Source organism: Cydia pomonella, chromosome 22 (genome assembly GCF_033807575.1).
Source record: "Cydia pomonella isolate Wapato2018A chromosome 22, ilCydPomo1, whole genome shotgun sequence".
Taxonomy (NCBI): Eukaryota; Metazoa; Arthropoda; class Insecta; order Lepidoptera; family Tortricidae; genus Cydia; species Cydia pomonella.
In genome coordinates this window covers 3,930,318-3,952,360 of record NC_084724.1, presented here as the reverse complement: position 1 = coordinate 3,952,360, position 22,043 = coordinate 3,930,318, and the positions used below count along the sequence as shown (strand labels likewise).

General features: G+C 35.4%; 2 protein-coding genes across 3 annotated transcripts in view; one reads left to right on the top strand and one right to left on the bottom strand.

Annotated features, from left to right (window-relative positions):
* The window catches only part of LOC133529950 (gastric triacylglycerol lipase-like), a 60,046-nt gene extending 52,838 nt beyond the window's left edge, over positions 1–7,208 (bottom strand). The window contains exon 1 of the mRNA XM_061867736.1: positions 6,851–7,208. The gene's annotated coding sequence lies outside the window, so the exon portion shown is untranslated. The remainder of the gene's footprint in view (positions 1–6,850) is intronic.
* LOC133529948 (uncharacterized) overlaps positions 1–22,043 on the top strand; it is a 276,394-nt gene that overhangs the window by 201,340 nt on the left and 53,011 nt on the right. For both annotated transcript variants that reach the window (XM_061867733.1, XM_061867732.1), the window contains 4 exons: positions 10,664–10,831; positions 11,849–12,002; positions 13,676–14,083; positions 15,454–15,694. In XM_061867733.1, the coding sequence (XP_061723717.1) occupies positions 10,664–10,831; positions 11,849–12,002; positions 13,676–14,083; positions 15,454–15,694 (971 nt within the window). The remainder of the gene's footprint in view (positions 1–10,663; positions 10,832–11,848; positions 12,003–13,675; positions 14,084–15,453; positions 15,695–22,043) is intronic.

The window sequence follows — 22,043 nt, the reverse complement described above, 5'->3', positions numbered from 1 at the left end:
TACTGTAAAACGTTGAACGTTGTACGATACTCCCTTTGGTCGTGTTTTAATTTATCGCCACTCGGTACGAATTTCCTATTTTTCGCATTAGTATCGTAAATAACTATTACAGTACATATGGTGCTACTTTTATATTAGCACATTATGTAACTATGTCACAAATTTAAAGGGTCATATGTACTGTAAAACGTTGTACGATACAAGTGCGAAAAATAGGAAATTCGTAACGAGTGGCGATAAATTAAAACACGACCGAAGGGAGTACTTTCGGCTTTTCCCGGCTCCGTTCGGCTCAGCATTGCTCCGAGCAATTATTAGGGTTGGCACAACTTGACGTCCCTTTACGTGCACGACCACAGGCCGCGTAGCCAACGTTACAATCGTTAACGCTCCGTGGCGTAGCGTAGTCATCTCTCTCTATCACTCTTCCATATTAGTGCGACTGTGACAGTTGCGTTTCGTTCGCCACGGAGCGTGAACGATATGCACGTTGGCTACGCGGGCAGATAAGATAATTGACAACCCTAAATGGTCGAAAGGGATAGTGCCATACATTAGAAAGTGACAGCATAATTCGTCCCTGAATCGCTGTCAAACTTCGCTTTTGTAGTAAGTGTCATTTCTGTATTGTAGAGTACTATTATTTATTCTGTGGTCAAAGTAACCTTCACACTTTCGGGTAAGGTTTACATTAGCTCCCTTTTGCGCCCGGGATTTTGGCCTTTGAATGATGTATGTGTTAATGACATAAAGCGTTTAAAGGTTTAAACAGATCCCCACTATTTTTGTTACATTCTGTATAGCGAGGTATCACGATAGCATTTTTCTTTAATTACTCTATGGAACATTAAAGTTTATTTTTTTAATGTTTTAGTCACTCGCGCGGCATGTCACTGGCCCAATATTAGTGAGAGTCAGAATGGCGGGTGTACCTAAATAAAATCAAATGAAAAGCATACCATATTTTTGTACCTAATTTGTACTATTTAGTACCTCGTTTAAAAAAAATTGTACCTCACGGTACGTAAAGTTATGATCAAAAAACAGGTCACCCGCCATCCTGACAGTCAGAATGGCGGGTGTACTTTATTACGCTATGTTCCCGTGGTTATTGATAAATTCTATAAAAGCCAAATTTTTGTACCTTTTTTGTACCTTCATATTCAATTATAATATGACTCATTTTATTTGTGCTTTCCAAGTTTTACTTATTTTATATTTTGCTTGCTATTACAATTTTGCAGGCGTTATAATTTTTCAAGTTATCGATTTAATTTTTAAGAAAAAACGTTAAGGTACAATTATTTTTATTACGCCAGGATTTAGTACCTTTAATGTTTAATCTGTTAAGTTCAAATAACTCAGAAAATCTGAGACTCTGATAGTTGAAATTCGACTCAATCTCACTGTGACAATGTTCAAATATCAGTTCGATAAAAATGGAACATAGAACCTTTTAATATTGAGCTAGTGATGTCTTGGTGAGCCTAGGTCTGCTTTCTCAAGCACTAACATTTCAATATAATTAATAAGTGTTTGGTTTCTAATTTAATAGTAAAACAAAGTTAATTACATTTACTCTCGGGAAAAAATAATTTTCGTAAATTTATTCAGATGATTAATTAACATTGCAATTATGCGTCTTAATGGTTTTCATTCAAACGAGCTTTTGAAGAAATACTTTGGGTTTTTTCTTTAGTTCTTTTCTTAGCTGATTAATGACACGTATTTTTATTTTATTTTTAACCGACTTCAAGATTTCAAAAGGAGGAGGTTATCAATTCGGTTGTATGTTTTTTAAACGATAGTAGTTTTATACTGATAAAGCAATTCGTGCAAAATTATTCCCAAACCATTCCAAAATATCAAAAATGCACAACGTTAATATTCAAGTTTACACTTCTGCCGGCACTCCCGAAGTGCAACCTGTTGTTTTTTTTTTTTAATACTACGTCGGTGGCAAACAAGCATACGGCCCGTCTGATGGTAAGCAGTCTCCGTAGCTTATGGACGCCTGCAACTCCAGAGGAGTTACATGAGCATTGCCGACCCTAACACTCCGCACCGTCGTTGAGCTCTGGCAACCTTACTCACCGGCAGGAACACAACACTATGAGACACAATATGACTTTATTGGACATTTTGTATTATTTTCTATTGAATACATTGCTCTTAGTTTGATGACGATCATTATGATATATATTCCTAATTTTTAAGTTGACATGATTTTACATTTTTTTTTTTTAATATTATAGGACATTATTACACAAATTGACTAAGTCCCACAGTAAGCTCAATAAGGCTTGTGTTGAGGGTACTTAGACAACGATATATATATAATATATAAATATTCATAAATACTTAAATACATAGAAAACACCCATGACTCAGGAACAAATATCCATGCTCATAACACGAATAAATGCCCTTACCAGGATTTGAACCCGGGACCATCGGCTTCATAGGCAGGGTCACTACCCACTAGGCCAGACCGGTCGTCGGTCGGTTGTTTCCTTATTTATTATTTCGCATTCTTTCCATTTTTGACATTGAAATTGTAATATACTGACGATCATAATATAAATTCCAGCATAATTTATACTGCAATTTATTATTCTGAAATAAATCAAATCAAATCAAAGTGTATATTTTAGACCTTTTTATATAAAGAGGAAGAAAAGCATTACAAGTAGATTAGATTCATCGATCGAGGGTGGTTAAATTTTTGTACTCCAGTCAAGAAAAGTTTTGAAAAGTCGTAGATAATTAACATAACAACTCGATGTTTTTCATTTCCAATGTCTGACGGTATTTTTTGCACCCCACCCCGTTGTTCGGTCACCATCTTCCTCGCATTATAGCAAGTAATCCCAAGAATTGGCATAGGCACTAGTTTTTACGTAAGCAACTGCCATCTGACCTTTCAATCCAGAGGGGAACTAGACCTAGGCTTATTAGGATTAGTCCGGTTTCTCCAGAATGTTTTCCTTCACCAAAAATCGACGGGTAAATATTAAATGATATTTCGTACATAAGTTCCGAAAAACTCATTAGTACGAGGCGGGGCTTAAACCCGCGACCTCCGGATTGAAAGTCGCACCTTTTTACCACCAGGCCACCAGCGCTTCTACCACCCCCGTTGATCGGTGTAAGTTAATAGCATCGGTAATCACTCGCGCTCCTCAAACTTTGACGACGATCAATGTAATTGTTTGGAGCCAACAGTTTGACAAATTGTGGATCTTAACTCAAGGAGATAAGGTTTATCGATGGTCAATGTGTTTTAAAATGAAGATGGCACGATAACTTCTTGGAATTATATTAATTGCTAAAGTATTGATTAATATGTATTGAGCGAAAGACGAAGACTCAGGGTTTGAATTTCTGAAGTCCCTAGATAAAGCCTTCAAAATTGCTAATTATTTTTTTAGCAACTGTATCGTGGTCTAATAAAAAAGCGCTACCACATTTAACACATTCACTGCGGGCGACCCATTAGGCGGGTCCTCTGTTCGCAGGCGCTTTTCGCTACATACGGGTTTTCCTGCGTCATCGGATACGTAGTGCGTAGCTCGCGCTGGCACAGAATGTGTTAAAAATTCCGTTTTCTGAGCCTACTGTACCTTAATTATAATTTACAGTACATACGGTGCTACTTTATAGCACTAGTGCGAAAATTAGCATATTACGTTACTGTGTCGAATATTTACACGGTCATATGTACTGTAAAACGCTTCCCTTCGGTCGTGTTTTAATTTATCGCCACTTCGTTTCGAATTTCCTATTTTTCGCACTTGTATCGTAATTTACTATTAGTTACTGACTTCAATACAATAATAACAAGTTTTTCATAAATAAAATATGTTGTTTTTTTTAATGACGTTAAACGGTATTTGAAAGACGTCATACCTATGGTGAGTAGGTACGTTCACGTCTGAAAATATCGATACGGACAAAGTGCCAAAAATATGTATACACCACCCTAATATATGGGCCATAAGGTCATCTATACATATTTATGCCACTTCGATCGTGTCGATGTTTTTAGACGTGACTGAACCCATCAAACGATTTGATGTGTTTTGTAGTGAATAGTTTTAAAATAAGTATATTTCTTTTCTGGCAGCTTTCTCGCACAACGTATTGGCATCGCAATACAGCGGGGAAATGCTGCAATATTAGATATCAAGGTTCCTAACCCTCGTATTTCGGAAGAAAAGGTTAATTACCACTACTTTTAAGGTTAGAATTTTTCTAACCTTAATAAACGGCCGATAATTGCAGTAAAAACACAAGTTTTCTAAAAGACCCATTGTCACCAAATACATTTTTTATATTAACTTCCCATTTTACCTAAGTAATAATAAGACTTAAGGGGGTCCCTAACGCCAATCAATGACCTTCGATCTGAATCCCTTAGTTTTCTAATGTTTTTTGTAACTTATCGTATCAACAGCAACGGCTGTAAGCAATATAGTATACCATATTTACTTCAAAGTTCACGGTCTTCGAGATATTTGGCATCAGAGTTGAACAATTTAAGGCCAAAAAACTGGTTTACTTCCCATAACTTTTGTGTTAATTAGTTTAAAATTAAAGTCTCTGGCCAGTTTTTAAAAACGTCAAAGACGAACCCAAATGTGTAGATTTCGTACATGTAAAATCCTTCACAGCAATCTAGTAACGAAAAAATTGTTTTTTTTAGACATTGTTTAAAAAATATATAAAAAAATAAATATACATTTCTTTCAAAATCCGGCAGACCAGAATGGAGATAAAAGATTGAAGAACCGATAGCCGTTTGTCTTATAATTCTAGCTGTAGTGCAAATGTAGGAGTAACGACTCAAAACTAGTAAAAAATCGATGAAAACCGCGGGGAGCCCCTTAATATAAAATATAAAACATTATTTCAGTGTAGCACCAATCTAATCTCGGACTGATTTCTTGAATAAATGAGATCTAATCCCTCAAATTCATCAATCACGCTCCTTTTTACCTCAATATTGATTGATTATGGATTCTAGCAAAAAGAAGGCAAATCTTTGGAAATCAGGTTAATTTACTTGAATAGGCATTAGAGTTATTGTTTATTTATTTTTATTTTATTATTACACAGCATTACAGTGAAATAATACACTGTGAATACAGGGATGCATGTATTTGCGATCCTAACTAAATAACGGTACTTTTTCCATGAAATTCTATTTCGGGAGAAAACGGTTTCCACTAACTAAATCTTAACAAATTATTTTGTCTTTGATGTCGATCGCTTCAGCATAATATATTCTAGGTTTATAGGTTTCGCTTTAATTTTTTTTTTTTGTATTGCAAATTTTGAAAAACGAGGAAAATCTAAGAACCTAGTTTTTCATTGTGTCAATAACATACTATAAAATTATGGAGAATGGAAAATATTTAGAACTGGAAAAACATTTAAAACAGACAGTATTACTAAGTATAGAGATGAAATGGTAGAGACGGCAGATGACCGAACGAGATGCTCTTATGGAACTTTCAGTGGGAGTAGCAGAAAAAGAGCTATGATTGTTTGTCCTTGTCACAGTTTAATTTTTTTTATTCCCTACAGTAAATTTATGTATGGTGGCCCACAAATAACCCGACCAAATTACGTAGTTTGTTTTTGGTATGTTGTCAGGAATGTTAAAACGTGTTTTTGATTTGTCGCATTGCGTATGTTCTGTCCCTTACTGGCGCACGCGTATAGCATGTCTAGTTGATCCTACCATATATGGTGTAGACGTGTATGTAATCATTCACCTGAACTCTCCTGGCGATACCTATAGGTGAGCCATTTAATTTTCCATACATTTTTCGTTCCTCCTATTCCGTTACCGTCATACAAATTCTATGAAAAATGGTAACAAAAAGTAAAAAAAAATCGACACACATTTTTCCTTCTATCAGGATCGAAAGAGCTCTAAATAGAAATAAATTTAAATAAAATGGACCACATTCCTATTTAGATTTAATTATATTATTAAGAGTCACCGGTAAGCTCAGACGAATTTCCCCTTCCTATTAAAACGGAGTTTAGTTCTCATTTTAAAACTACGTGCAGGATTGTAATGAAACTTTGCACATATAATAACTTAAGGTATATCTAGTCCTAAAATTAGTTTATATAGCTCCAGTTTATAAAACAAACAAAATAGGCCCAAAAATGAAATCTTAAATTCGCTGTATTTTATTAAGTACGGTATCTAAATCCCAAAACGACGAATCGAATGTCAAAAAGAGGTACCCACTTAGGGCGGCACGTATTGCAACCCTATGAGGTACAGAACATTACGGCCCAAAGAAACTGGAATTTCTGGATTCAACGGGCATCAGTAATGAACTTTAAAGGGCTGTCACAATAGATCACTGCCTGGTCGACGTGGCACTCAAAGGCCCACAAACTCCAGTAATAATAGTCTGAATCTACATAAACTAATTACAGGCGTAGATATAACTTATCCCATTGTAAGTACAAAGTTTCAGAGAAATCTAGCTAGTCGTTTTAAAATGATACCGTAACTATAATGCCTCCCATCTTCAGGGCCAGCAACGCACTTGCAACCTCATTTGTTGCTGTCTCATTTTCAATTGGATCATTCAGTGATTAGGTTACCTAATTATTTTAATAAAATAAAGACAGTTGTCAATATGGGCAAAGTTGCCAAGATGGGCAAAGTTGCCATGATGGGCAATGTTGAGCTACTTATACCTAACATTTATTATTTCACACAAAAAAAATCGGTTAAAAATTGAAACTGAAAAGTTTTAGCGAGGAGAACCGAGCTTATATATCTAGTATATAAATAAATGCATTATTCCACTGTACTCACCAGAATATAAAAAAAATCACAGGTAATATTAGTGGGGAGCACTAAAAAATAAACACATGAACCATCAAAACATCATTTCACTTTTCTTAAATTAAACAAAAACAATAATTTCACATTCGATATTATCCTCTGATAGTCTTGATATGAAATAAATAAGAATTGCATATAAGTAATGCATTTCAAGTGAATGACCTTACGTAGATATTAGTATGGACAGGTGTAACTCGTGTAAAACAACATGTTTATTGTTGATATATGTATAATGTACTTGTGGTGTTCACAAACAACATACATATGTAAGTAATACAAATATAGCATATAAAGTAGAGTCAGACCAGGATAAGTTGGCAGCGATTTTTATAGCCCAGACGGTGCAAGGGCTAAGTAAACGTCATAATTTCATAGAAGTTTGACGTTTTATAATATATAAATAATTAATAATTAATTAAAAATTAATTATAATTAATAAATAATTAATTAATTAATGCTGATATGTCTGAATTATTATTAATGAAATGATTTATATATTGTAATTAATGCTGACATGTTTGAATTATTTTAATGAATTTATTTTTATATTTTAATTAGTGTTGACATTATTATAATTATTATTATTATTTTCATATCACATTTTATCATATCAAAGTGTACGTATTGCTCACCCGGTATTGTATAGTCCTAGCCCTAAGTATACGTGTTGCATGGTAGATTATAGGAAATTGTAATAGTCATAGTTTAACATTATTATTTAAGGCTGTTACTAACACTTATATGGGCTATGCCTGAATTAAACGATTATTTAATTTAATTTTAATTTATAATAACCCGTGCACCGTTTAGGTTACCAAAATCACTTCCAACTTATTTTGGTTTGAGTCTATAAAACATAAACAGTAAAAATAAGAACAACAAGTAAAGGCCGAAATATACCAAATGCCTGCGCAAGTCTGTGTAATTTTTGTGGCTTGAAAAAAAAATCCGCAGCTGGATCAAAATGTATACACGAATATCTATACACGGTCTTTGCCGTTTGGCTACCGTCACATGGGCGTAACGTAAAAATGTATTCACTGTTTATTATTTTTCTGTTATTCAATAGTTCTTGTAGTAATAAAACGGCCAAGTCACATATTTTGAGTTTGTGAAGTTAGGGCTTGTAGAGTTAGAAGCTTGGCTCTAGATGAGATCTGATAACTTTTTGACAGTGGCGTGCCTTATGGTTTCGTCTTGGCAACATTTTACTTGTAAATGATTTTGGTGGGATTAATATTTACATAATATTATTTATAAATTTATTGATACAATTTAATAAATGTATTAAAATAATGAATCTTAGGTCAACATTTTTTTCTATTCATGTTTAAACAAAATACCTACGTGAATAACTAAATACGAGTATCTCCTAATGATCATGTTTTAAAATAAAAACTAGGTACAAACTACGTTAAAATCAACAAATGAGAACATGTTAAAATAAATTAATAAATGTCAAATTTACACAATAAATAAATAAATATTATAGGACATTATTACACAAATTGACTAAGTCCTACAGTAAGCTCAATAAGGCTTGTGTTGTGGGGTTTGACAACGATATATAAATGCCCTTACCAGGATTTGAACTCAGGACCATCGGCTTCATAGGCAGGATCACTACCACTAGACCAGACAGGTCGTCAAATTTAATTTACAATTTCAAATGTCGGGGTCATATAATATATATTTAGATAATGGGTTTATCCATATTAACATTGACTACCTCATACTTGTAATTATAGGTATTACTCGTATTCTAATCAATTGTGCCGATTCATTAGAAAACGTTTAAAAACGACAACACCAATTTTAATCATCAATGCATTACGTCAACTGAAAGGAAAACAAACAATTGTGCTTACTTTGGGTTTAATATATTTAAATATACCTATTTAATTGTATGTTTCCAATAGTAAAATTTATGAGTGATAGGGCCTGTTTCACAATGTGCAATTAAAGTTCTGAATAAGCTCTTGCCGCTTATCTGACGAATAAAGTCATCGTTAACGTTTCACAATCTTCAAATAAGCTCACAGTAGATAAAGTAGTCTTGGTAGGTACTCGTATGGCCTGTTTCACAATGTTCAAATAGAGTATTGGATAGCTAAATAACTGCCAGATAAAATTTCCTACAAAACTTAGCACTTTATCTACCAGTTAAGCTTATTTGAAGATTGTGAAACGCCAACGATGACTTTATTCTTCAGATAAGTGGCAAGTAGTTTATTCAAGACTTTACTTGGATATTGTGAAACTACTGCAGTGAACTTGATATTCCGTTAGGCTGCAAGAGATTTAAAAAATATATATATTTTCATATAACGCTCGATAGCTTCGTTTTAATTGACATAGCAACGGTTGACCCGTGTATACTTTTTACGTTTTTTTTTGTTCTGTGAACTCGTATTTTTTGCTGCTGTCCGTGACATTTACATATCCCCTAGGATTATTTATTCTGGTCCCTGGGGCCTAGTAAACCTAGTAAACTAGCCTGTATTAAATAGAGTGTAGTTTCGATACTAAAAGAAGCCACTTTAAATTATGTTAATAGTAGTTTATGTAACTGTTACAATGCTACATAATGAAGGCATTAAAATACGAGTGGCTTTATGAAATGAGCTGAAAGAGAGGGTTTTAATGCCGTATGCACAGTTACGTTAGTTACTCTGTATGATGTGTTCTGGAACCGCATGTTATGACCGCTATTGCATCATTTGATCACACACATTTAATAAAACCGTAAACACCACCCTAGACCCATTACTCATAGTGTTGTGTTCCTGCCGGTGAGTAAGGTTGCTAAAGCTCAACGAGAGTGCGGAGTGTTAGGGTCGGCAACGCGCATGTAATATTTCTGGAGTTACAGGCGTCCATAGGACACGGAGACTGCTTGCCATCGGGCGGGCCGTATGCTTGTTTGCCACAAACGTAGTATAAAAAAAGAATAAGAAGAGTTTTTCTTCTGTTCCGCGTTTGGATAGGCTTAAGTTAAAAAAAAATTAAGGAATATATTTATACTGTGATTTTAATACTTAAATGTTACATTTCTAAATAAATGAATGTGCCAAAAAATTCTACAATCATTTTACTCGACAGCTACTGCTCCTCATAGGGACTATTATTGGATGCGCGAGGTATAAATAGACTGACGCAGGACAGCAGGGCTTAAATATTTAAAAAAAAAAATATTTTCCAGCATTTTCATCTAAATTAGACAAGGGCCTAATAAGAATCCTTAGTAAAAGGAAACAGAGGTAAAACTTAGTAAAAGGAAACAGAGGTAAAACTTTTTGAAGTGAAAACTTCTTTCGCGGCCCTGTGGACTTTTTGTGATGGGGAAAACATGTTAAACTCGCGACAGGGTCACGTTACCGACAGATTCCACAGATTGAAAATTCGTAAGACGGACACGTGACCTGATCGAAAAACTGTTACAATGTCATTGAAGCCAGTAGACCGCCGGCGCGGCGCAGGAGAGGAAGTATGATAAACTTTTTAATGTTAAATAATTGTAATAGTTCTGAAGTGTTAAGTTTTTAATGTAATATAAATTGTCATGTTTGTGTACGATAGCGCAATAAATGAATATTGTATTTTATCACATAAATGATAGTACGTTTATACTAATAATTAAAGCAATTCGTGCAAAATTATTCCCTAACCATTCCAAAAATGCACAACGTTAATATTCAAGTTTTCACTTCTGCCGGCACTCCCGGAGTGCAAACCGTTGTTTTTTTCGCATATCTGAATCTTTGCTTGTCTGCTTGTCCCCAGGTGGTCGTCATGGGCAGCAGCACGACATCAGACAAGACCATCAACACTAGCACCGACTCGGCGGCGACCGCGCTCACGTCCGTCACCGGCACCGACGACTCCATGGACGCGGAGCCCGAGGGCGCCGCCAGCCTCATTGACAGTCCTCCCATACCACCCTTACCGCAGGTAAAATGGAAACATTGGATGTAAAATGGAAACATTGGGTGTAAAATGTAAACATTGGGTGTAAAATGGAAACATTGGGTGTAAAATGGAAACATTGGTTGTAAAATTACACTTGGGTGTAAAAGTACATTAGGTTGTAAAATTTGACTTTCACGTTAAATTAGACGTGTTTTTAAAAATACACTTGAGTGTAAAGTTACGCTATGAGGAAAGCGTGGATGAACTAGTGCGACTATTATGCTTTAATTTCAATGCAATAATTAAACCTGTCAATAGCCACAGTTTCCCTCCTAGGCAAGTTTAAAGATAAATTTTCGGTTGTTTTCAAAATCGAGATAAGTGTATTCTGATGATTCTGAAAGTAAATTCTAATGTGGGAGTTGCGGGCATACATAGGCTACGGAGACTGCTTCCCATCAGGCGGACCGTATCCATGTTTGCCACCGCGTAGTAGGTATAAAAAAATACTTCAATGATCGGCTATATTTACGTTTTGTCTACATAATTGACAAATTGTATATATATATATATATAAGTGTAATATTATTATAATCTCATTTCTTTTAAAAACAAAATTGAATTCGTTGAAATATATATATATATATATATATTTCAACGAATTACCTTTTATATTATTTTTGAGCTCCCTATATTTCGCGGGTAACGGGTAATCACGGTTCATATCATTTAGTCTAGTGAAACTAACCGTGAATCATTCAAAACTGTTATAATAATATTGATATTCGATTATCTAGGGATAAATAAGTTTTAAATTTGGAACTAAAATAATATTGCTTTTGCTTTGACTCTTATGTATCTAAATAGGCCTTTATGTTTTACAACAAATGTCTATAATCTATAAAACTCCATTTGTTGGCTATGTGTAAAAAATGCATCCTCGTCCTTTACGCCATTTTCCGCCATTTTTAAAAACGAAGCGATAGAAAAATTCTATCCAACCATGCAGTGAGTGAATTTATCTAGAATTAGATTATTTAATAATTCGGTTTGTTTCAGGAACCCCCCAGCACAGCCCCTCCCCACTACCACAGAGCACAGGACAGCTCAGAAATAGACTCCCCATCCTACACCAAGCCGCAGTCAGCCACAGACATATTAGACTCCCCACGGCCCGGCCCGGCGCGCTTCGTTTTCGACGTGCCACTACCAGGTACCAAATGAACCTAATAAACTTCGATTTTATTGTGAAAAACTATTATATACTTGCTATACACTCAAGAGAAAAGCATATGGGTTCATTTGGAGGGAAAAATCACGGTAGGGCTTTAGAGCGTTTTCACGTCCAATCCGATCTCAGATATCGGATGATCCTTGGAGAAGAGCAGCTGCCAGAGAGTTCTCTATAACAATAATATCAAATATCAAACATTTATTCAGCAAATAGGCCACAGGGGCACTTTTACATGCCCATTTTTACAAACAATAAAAATTCCAAAAATACAATTACAAATATGGAATCGATGATATAATAAATACTTATTATTATTAGAGATGTATACTGTCTCTAAAATGTCAAATAACACAAAAAAGATAAAAAAATAAAACCAACAAATACTAAAATTCTTTAGAGATGTATGTCTCTAAGTGTCAGAGATAAAATATAAAAAAAAGATATTAAATGATCCTTAGAGATGTAGAGGGTTTCCAAGGCTTGAATTCTTATATAAATAATTAAAAGACAAAAAATTAAATCAGACAAGAACCGAATGAAGTGTCTCACGTTAATGCCACTCAAAAGTAAAGTTACATACTTATAAACATTAACAATGAATAAACAAATATAAAAAGGCGCTATCTAAATTTTTACAAAAATGCCACGAATAGTGCGTTTGGCCGAACCGAATACCGAATATTTGGTCCTCTCACCACCAAAGCACCGAATATTTAGCGACCGAATGTTCAGAACATACAACCGAAGGACATATTGAGTCGCATTAATTATAAAAACTGTTTGCTAACGAAACACATCGTTTGTTAACACTTAATTTTTGTTACTTAGAACTAGTCAATGTAGTTAGAGTCAATCAAATCTTTCATTGATTGATTGATTTATTTATTGGTAAAATCGTTGCTTTACAAGTCAGGTTTACATTAAATATTTACATAAGATTAAAATAACTAACAATATTTACAAATTATAACATTTACAAATAAATCTTATATATATGTATAATTAATCAAGCTTTAAAGATAATACTAGCTTTTACGCATTAGTTATGAACTCCATTAAGAAACTCGTCAACGCTGGAGCATGCCTGTGCGATTAGCAGCGCTTTAAGTGTTTTGGTAAACACAGAGTCACTTTCCGCTGACTCGAATCGAACTCATTACAAAATTAACAATATTTGTACCTAATCGTCAAATTAAAAAAAAAAGGATCGAGGTATTTAACAACTTTGAAAGAATACATTTTGAATATTAAATGTAGTGGTCTGCGATTATTTATATTGTGTAGGTATTTTTCCTTTTTAGGTAGGTGTAATATATGTAATATATAATAACAATAATAACAATATATTCGGCAAAGCGCCCGAAAATGCCGAATACCGAATAGTTGCCAAATATTCGTGGAATCTCTAATTTTTACTACTTTGTGGTCGTGTCCGACATCCGATATCGAATTGAACAAAGTGAAATCGGTATCATATCACTCTCAAATATCACAAAAGTTATAGAGCCGTACAGCTCCCACTTATTCAGCTCTCTAATTTGAACTTACGACAGGTACATTGCGCAACCTTACGCTTGAATATTACAAATTATTAATAAATGTATTAAACGATATATCCAATGAAAGTATGTATACCTAAATGTACTTTTCAGAACCGAAAAAGGAAGAGCGAAAGCCAAGACCAGAGAAAAGAAACAAAACCACAGTCCAAGAAACAGCTCCTTCAACTTCCATACAAATCCCCTACGACTCCAAAATGGAGACGCCAAAAAGCCCAAAAATAAATCAGAGTAAATACGAAACGCATTTCAAATTCGAGCCCGAAAAAAGGAGGTCAAGTGAGAGATTTGAACCAGAGAAAAGAAGGAGTGAGAAATTTGAGCTGGATAAAAGGAGGGGGAGTGAAGCGAGGAAAAAGAAAGACAAGGAGTATTATAAGGATGATGTAGCGAAATTGAGGAGGCAGCTGGAGGGGACGGAGGTCTTTACGGCGGCTAGAAGGAGATCGTCGACGCATCAGCATTCTGTGCCACCACCTTCTTCCAGAAGACAGTCCACAGGTTAGTTTAAAGCTGGACTTTCGAGAAGCGCAACGCTCGCGAACGCTTACATGCCACAGTAGTAAAGGCCCTCTTGATTGTTCAAAAACTAATGAGAAAGTAGCATTTTATCCACATGTGGAGCAAAGTAATAAGATGCAAATTTTGAGTTGTTCCTTATCTTAGCTGGAGGAATCGAGTTCTAATGATAATTTTGATTTTTTTTATTGTGTTCATTTGGATTTGACTTGGTTTGATTTGTTAGGTATTTAGTATTTCCTCACGTTGGTGTGGTGAAATTTTTTGTGTTTCACTCGGAGGCAAAGTTTGTTTAACCCTCGTGCCTTGAAACCCTCGGAACGCTCAAGATTCCACTTCTCAAACCAATCGCTTCGCTCGTAGATCAATTTTGGAATCTCTCACTTGCTCGGGTATCAATAATAAATAGCATGAGCGGTTAAACAACAACTTTGCCCGCTTATAAAACACAAAAATGTTCACCAAACCAATGCATAGAAAATACTATGAATACCAAACAAATCAAATCCAAATATTTCAGGCATGAAGCCCAAATTATATTAGTAAAGGTGCGACCAGACCGCAGCTTAAAAAACGGTCACGATACGGAATCGCAGTGACGCGTCGTATGCGTACCGTTTTTGACGCATGCTCCCCACACCGCTGCTTAAAATACGGTGACGGTACGGAATCGCAATAACGTGCTTCACGCGATTCTTTTTTGTTCGCAAAACAGTTGCGTCTTTTACGTCTCCGGTGTGGTGTCTGCCATAAGATCTCCGTGTAATTTTTTTTGCGATTTTTACGCAGATCAATTTACGGTGCGTCAGCGTATTTTAAGCAGCGGTGTGGGGAGCATGCGTCAAAAACGGTACGCATACGACGCGTCACTGCGATTCCGTATCGTGACCGTTTTTTAAGCTGCGGTCTGGTCGCACCTTTATACAATGTTCTTATGAAACTAAGTATTAGTAGATTATAATTAATTACATGATATTCTTAATCTAACTATATAATTCTGCTTAGTGCTCATACAGCGCTATCCAGCGGGCCAGCATGGGGCAATCTCAGCGCCGGGCCCGGGTGTGTAGATATTTTTGGGACGTTGTTGTGTCCGTTACACACAGATCATTAAAATTTTCCAGTAATAATGAATGTTTGGACGAGGCTCAACACACAGAGCGTTTCTTTTATGTTATATTCTTATGAACCTTTTATAAACCCATAGCGTTTTTAGGAACCTTATTTATATGGAATAAAAGTGCCATTATTAATTAAACTAGGTACTTATTCTCTTATCCCATTCTTTAAATTTGATGACAGTTTCAAGGCCTATTCACTAGTGAAAACTCAAAAACCATTTTTTTTTCCAGCGGCTCAAGTCCACGTAACAGCTAACCCTTTGGACGCCGCCAGCTCTATGCCGCCCGGCCGCACAACCATCGTGGTCCAGCAGCCGTCCCTTTCCCTCGACTACGGCGGTTGCGCCACCATCCTCGTGCGAGATGGAGACGACTGCAGGCGCAAGAGCCGCGTCTGCAGCGACCACATACAGCAACTGCTTGATGTGACGAGTCACTTCACCAATGAGGACGTGGACGAGTTTGACAAGAGGTACTTAAATTAATTAATGTATGATATCGTAGAATGAATGTACTAATTAATGAAACAACCAAATTTCGTCTTAGATATAGTAAACCTATAATGGAACAGGCACCAGTATTGGGATGGTATAGACAAAGTTATTAAATGCTAACAACATTTTACCATAAACAAGAGCCAAAGAGCTGCTTAAGTTTAATTATTCATTGATATTAGTTTGAAAATTAAAGGATGGAACGGGAGAGGACAACCTAGAAAAAGGTGGATGGATTGTGTGAGAGATGACATGAAACGAACGCGAGTGAACCATGAGATGACAGGTGACAGAAAGATATGGAAGAAAAAGACATGCTGCGCCGACCCCAAATGAATGGGATAAGGGCAAGCGAATGATGATGAATGATGATTAGTTTGAAAATTAATGACGCTATACATCCCATGACTGGAGCAAAAACCATACTTTGAATTGGTTAATAATATTGAAACCAATTGCAGTAGCTTACATTAAATACGAGGGCGAATAGAACATTCAACTTTTAAACCATAAAGCGGTAGAAATTTTACAGATGTCGGTGAAATATCAAAAATACTCCAATTTTTCTCTTAAATGTCCCATGATTAGTGCCGTTAACATAAAGTCTGTGTTTCATGTAAAGCACCTTGATATGGTCATTGAGCTCCTCAGTCCTGACGCTAGGTGGCGCTGCGCTGTGGGTGGCGATGACTGGGGGAGCCACGTGTCCTGGCTCGTAGTCCCCCAGCTCTGCTTCAGCACGTAGGATGCTAGCAGGGCGTGGGTTATCAATGTTATCATGGAGCATGAGCAGTGTTGCCAAGCGTACGATAATTATCGTTGTTGCGACTGCAACTTAATATTATATAAAAATCAATGCAGTAGCTAAACGCAGCCGTCGGGCTCGGCTAGCATTCGGAGGCTTTTTAAAAGCACCAATAGGAGCGCTCCACATAATCTGTTTCGCGGCCAATTGGAAGCATTTAAATCTGAACCTTTGTACTGATCAAGTAAAATATTGCAAATCACTCTTGCATCATCCTCCATACTTTCAACACCTATCTTCTACATTGAACCGTTTTGACAAGAACCCTTGTAAACCAGTACCCCTTTGGAAGATTATACTTCACTTCATTATAAATCGAAGTTTTATTTAAGTCGTCGAGGCCCTGACCTGCACGGCGGCTACAATCGTACATGTACGATAATTTGGGCTTCCGTACGATGTACGTTCCAAAGAGCATTCATCGTACGCAAAAGTACGATAATTTCAGCCCTTGGACGATGCCACCCAAAAACATTATTATGTGAAACAAAATATGATACTTTCACTCAGAAATAAGCTACAATTAGCACCTTTTGAGTGATCGGCTGCTTGGTTTAAGTCAAAAGTGTCGAAATTTCCTGAAATCGTTTGGATCTATCAGAGAAACACACAAATATAAAACTAATTATTGCGTAATTTAGACGGAAACTGTGTTTTCTTTGATTATACATTGGACATGTAAGTTTATGTTGCAAGATGAGGGGTAGTGTCTTTTTGGTAGGCATACGATAATTTTTTCATCGGTACGATAATTTTGACACTCAAATACGATAATTCTCTTCCGCTCACCTGGCGACACTGAGCGAGCGCGATATGTAGCGCGTAAAAGGTGTATGGGTATATTCATCATCTTTCATTCCACAATTCCGCCATTCACTCACTCATTAGTTAATCCATTCATTCATTTATACATTCATTCAGTTATCTTACTGATTTAACAGAAAAAAGTGTGGAATGTGAGGCTTATAATGAGTGGACTTTGTTCCTAACCAAATCATTACAATTACCTTTAGGTACGTAACTCTAACTAGCAATTTAACGAACAAAGTCGAATTTAAGACGTTCATTCATACTAATATTATTACATTTTTAATATACATCGAATTCTCACTCTGTTTATTTCGGTTTGAATATATCTAACATGTAATTACTACAGTAACATTTACAGTGGAACCTCTATAACTCGAACCTAGGAATCTGGATCCGGATCCGTGGACCTTCCCATATATTTCAGATCTGTCGTGCAAACCCTACTCGAACTTTTTCTTTTATAAGATGCCCGCAATTTGCGAACTTCGGTGTTTGCGGTAGGCCTTCTGATACAAAGTTCCTTACAAGTTACACTAATTTCCATCGCAAACTCGAATCAACATGTTCCCGTCACTTCAGAGCTTCGCTTCGCAACTCGAAGTATTTAACCTCAAAGTAAACAAATTTATAGAATTTTGCGTATCACCGTAACTCGAAATAATTAGTTTGACATCTACATATTTATATCTCAAAAAACTAGGCGTATTGTTTTATCACCCCTCGAAGTTATTTAAACGTATCGGAAGTTCGGAATTGTTTGTAATAGAAATAGAAACAGTTTATTCGTGGCAAAAATATACAGATAAAAAGAGGAACAAAAAGAAACTTATACATAACATTACAACGTATAACATTACATGACACATAGAGAGATAAACCTTCCAAAAGACGAAAATTTATTAACATGAACTTTTTGGGATAAGCCTTGAGATTCATGTTATCGAGGTTCCACTGCATAATATTCGAATTGAGAATAAAGTATTTCAGCGTCTACTCCTTTATTCGGAATGACGAATACAAACCTAATCTTGAAACTCTTTCAGTGTAAGAAGTGCGTACCTTTGGACAGCCAAGTTTTTATAAGTAGGTATACATACTCCTACCTTCATACTTGGTTTTTATTTTAATGCTCTAGACGACAGTGGATAAAAGAGTTACTTATATAATAAATCATATGACTAGCCACTGTCCAAGACTACGTCTGCGTAGAAATTGTGAAACTGCTCCCTACCCCCTACCCTTTTCTTCTTTATTATTAAATGTAATCAAAATGCACATATGAAAGTAAAAAACTACCACCGGACCGGTTCCAATCCTACACCAATAACCAGTGCAAGAAACACGAAGAGATTTGTTTTTTCAATTTACTCCTAAAAGGATTTTTTATATGCTGTCAATATTCCGTGACATATTATCTTTTGTTCCAATATAGTAAAAAAATAGTTTATTTCAGTAATAACTACGTTTACATTCTAAAAACAAAAAATATATAAAGATTTTGGTTTTCTTAGAACAACCCTCGTTTTTAGGGTTCCGTAGCCAAATGGCAAAAAACGGAGCCCTTATAGATTCATGTCCGTCTGTCTGTCCGATTATGTTACAGCCACTTTTTTCCGAAACTATAAGAACTATACTGTTCAAACTTGGTAAGTAGATGTATTCTATGAACTGCATTAAGATTTTCATACAAAAATAGAAAAAAAAAAAACAGTAAATTTGGGGGTTCCCCATACTTAAAACTGAAACTCAAAAAAATTTTTTTTCATCAAACCCACACGTTTGGGGTATTTATGGATAGGTCTTAAAAAATGATATTGTGGTTTCTAATATCATTTTTTTCTAAACTGAATAGTTTGCGCGAGTTTGTGTCCCCCCAAATGTGTGTGTGTTTGTGTGTACAGGGGGCTGTAACTTCTAAAATAACAGAATGATAAAACTAAAAAAAATATAAGATATACATTATCATGCAAACTTCCACCGAAAATTGGTTTGAACGAGATCTAGTAAATAGTTTTTTTAATACGTCATAAATGGTACGGAACCCTTCATGGGCGAGACCGACTCGCACTTTTTTTATTTTTGTTGTCTTTCTAGTGCAGCGTAAAAAGCTATTTTACTATTAACGAACTGAAGTTTATTGATCAATTAAACTATTCGAAGCGTAGGTAACATTAATATGGACATCTAGGTCACTTGTGCCTGATATACACTTAAACGTAACCAGGCAAAAGTCTTCTAAAATCATAAAATATATTTGATGTGGATCACGGTTGGTTGGCTTTATTGCTTTACTAGCAACCCACCCCGCCTTCGCAAGCGTTACACAAACAAATTATACACTTAAACCTTCCTGGAGAATCACTTTATTGATTGGTGAAAACGGCATGAAAATCGGTTTAGTAGTTTTTGAGTTTATCGTGAACATACACACAGTCGCGGCGGAGGACTTTGTTTTACAAGCTGTAGTGATGTGATATGAAAATTAAAATAATCGAGTGTTTTCTTTTCTTAAAATAAGTTAATATAAAAAGAAATACTATAATAAAACTTAATACATCTAAATTGTCAAATTTAATTAAATACTTGTCCATCCGCCTTACCTTCTGAGCTTTTTGGTTTCGGGAATATATCCATCTTTCATTATCGATTATCTTTGTACACGCGTTACCTAAATCTCCTAGCGACATCTATCGTAAGGGCATTTAATGGCAAAAACATATATTAACATACAGTAACAGTAACCGCTAGCTAGTAATACATTTTTAATGGTTGTATTAAAATTGCGTATACCAAACTATAATTGCATACTTTTCATGTATGGGCTCTGTTCACTCACTGCACTGCACTGCACTTCCTACCTTTTGTAATGAAACACTTCACTTGACAACTTAATACTCATTTATTCCGAAACCAAATTTACCTTATAAGGGGCTGTAGAAAAATCTTAATAGCGTGAAGTAGCCGATAGATCAGCGACATCTACTGCGAAATTGGGCAACTATAAAAACTAAACAGGCTCCCAAATTGACCATAAAATTTCTTTCGATACGCTGTAGTCCACTATAAAAAAATTGACCGAGCAAGTGCCGCCGCGCTCCCATAGAACGGGGGACAGGCGGGCGGGGGCTAGCACGTTTATTTACCGCATTTTTGTCTACTTAGATACTTACCAATTTTCATTACTTATTTAGGTTTTATAGTAAAAAAAAATTTGATGACTCGTAGAAAAAGTATTGTATACAATAGTCATATAATCAAGCTTTTCAATCTCGTACCTCATTTAGGCAACTCAGCAAGCTTCGTTGTCTAAAAACGGTACTCGACTGAAAAGCTCTCTATTATATCACGATTGTATAGAATATTATATTGTATTAAATTATTTTACTCATCACAAATGTCTGCTACTGTCAATGTAATAGCAATTTTTGGATTAAAGAAGCGGAAAGATTAACAGTAATTTTATGCGGATTAATTCATCCGCTTTTACTTGGCGGTAACACTCCCGTGTCCCTTATTCAGAGTGACAGATCTCATAAAAAATGATAAACGAAACAAGGCGCGAGCCGAAAAGATCTTTTCTTATATTATCTTTTTATTATCTTTAAACGCGTTTTCTTTTATCTTTTATCTAAAAAGGGGCAGAAAAGGATTTTTTGAACGTAATAGGGAGCTGAATAAAAAGGGTGGGTTCTTAGAGACACGTTTTTTTTGGTGCATTAAAAATTCGTTATAAAAAGAAATGTTCGTGATAAAGGACGAATCTTAATACAGAACGTTTATCTAATTAAATATAATGTAAATAAGTTATGTATACTGTTAAACTAAATACACCAATCATCATCAAATGAAGGATTTAATACAATAAAACAGACATAACTTGGGAAACTCCACTTGCGGCCGCCATTGATGCGATGCTCATCTGTCAGTCCTTGCCGCGCTACCTATATAGTGATGTGTCCATATCCAATACCGATTGTAGGCTGCACTAGAGAAAGCCCCATCATCGGTCATCCATACATACAAGATGTAACAAAAATAGTGGGAATCCATTTAAGGACATATTGGGTATATTGTCATTAGGAAAAAGTAGAAGAAAAGTTTTTTTTACGCAAAAATATTTTTGTCCTTTGTATGGAGATTTGGCCGACTTGGATAACCTGGCCCATAACCATAAGTCATAAGTCATTTATTTGCGATATATAGGGTATACATAGATGGTTGCAGTTCATAGTTACCTGAGCCAAGCTACCTTGTCATACAGTGACATGCAAATTTCAATTCTTTGCCTAATACTGAACATGCTCTTAAAGTGAACTAAAAAAGCTTGTAAAAATAGTCACTGCCAGTTTTTTCAAGACACGAAATTTAATATTAAAGCTAAATTCAATTTTTAAAGATTCATTGTTGTTAAGACGACGCCTTACCCATCTAGAAGCCTTTAAAAATATGAGTTCAATTTCAAGTTGAACTTTTGACTTTTACAGACTAAATTACTTTAAGGGTTTCGGACTTCTTTCTTATATAAAAACAAGTTTCCCAAAGTAAAAGTTTGAAAGAATAAATAATTAAAAATAAAAATTTCTATACGTGTTTATAAAAACGGTTCAAATTAGGGAATACTTCCGGTAATTAGTTTTTATGGCGAGAACCAGGAATTCCCGGTTCCAGTACTGTATTTGTATAGGAAACCAGAACCGAGAGCACTTCCTAGT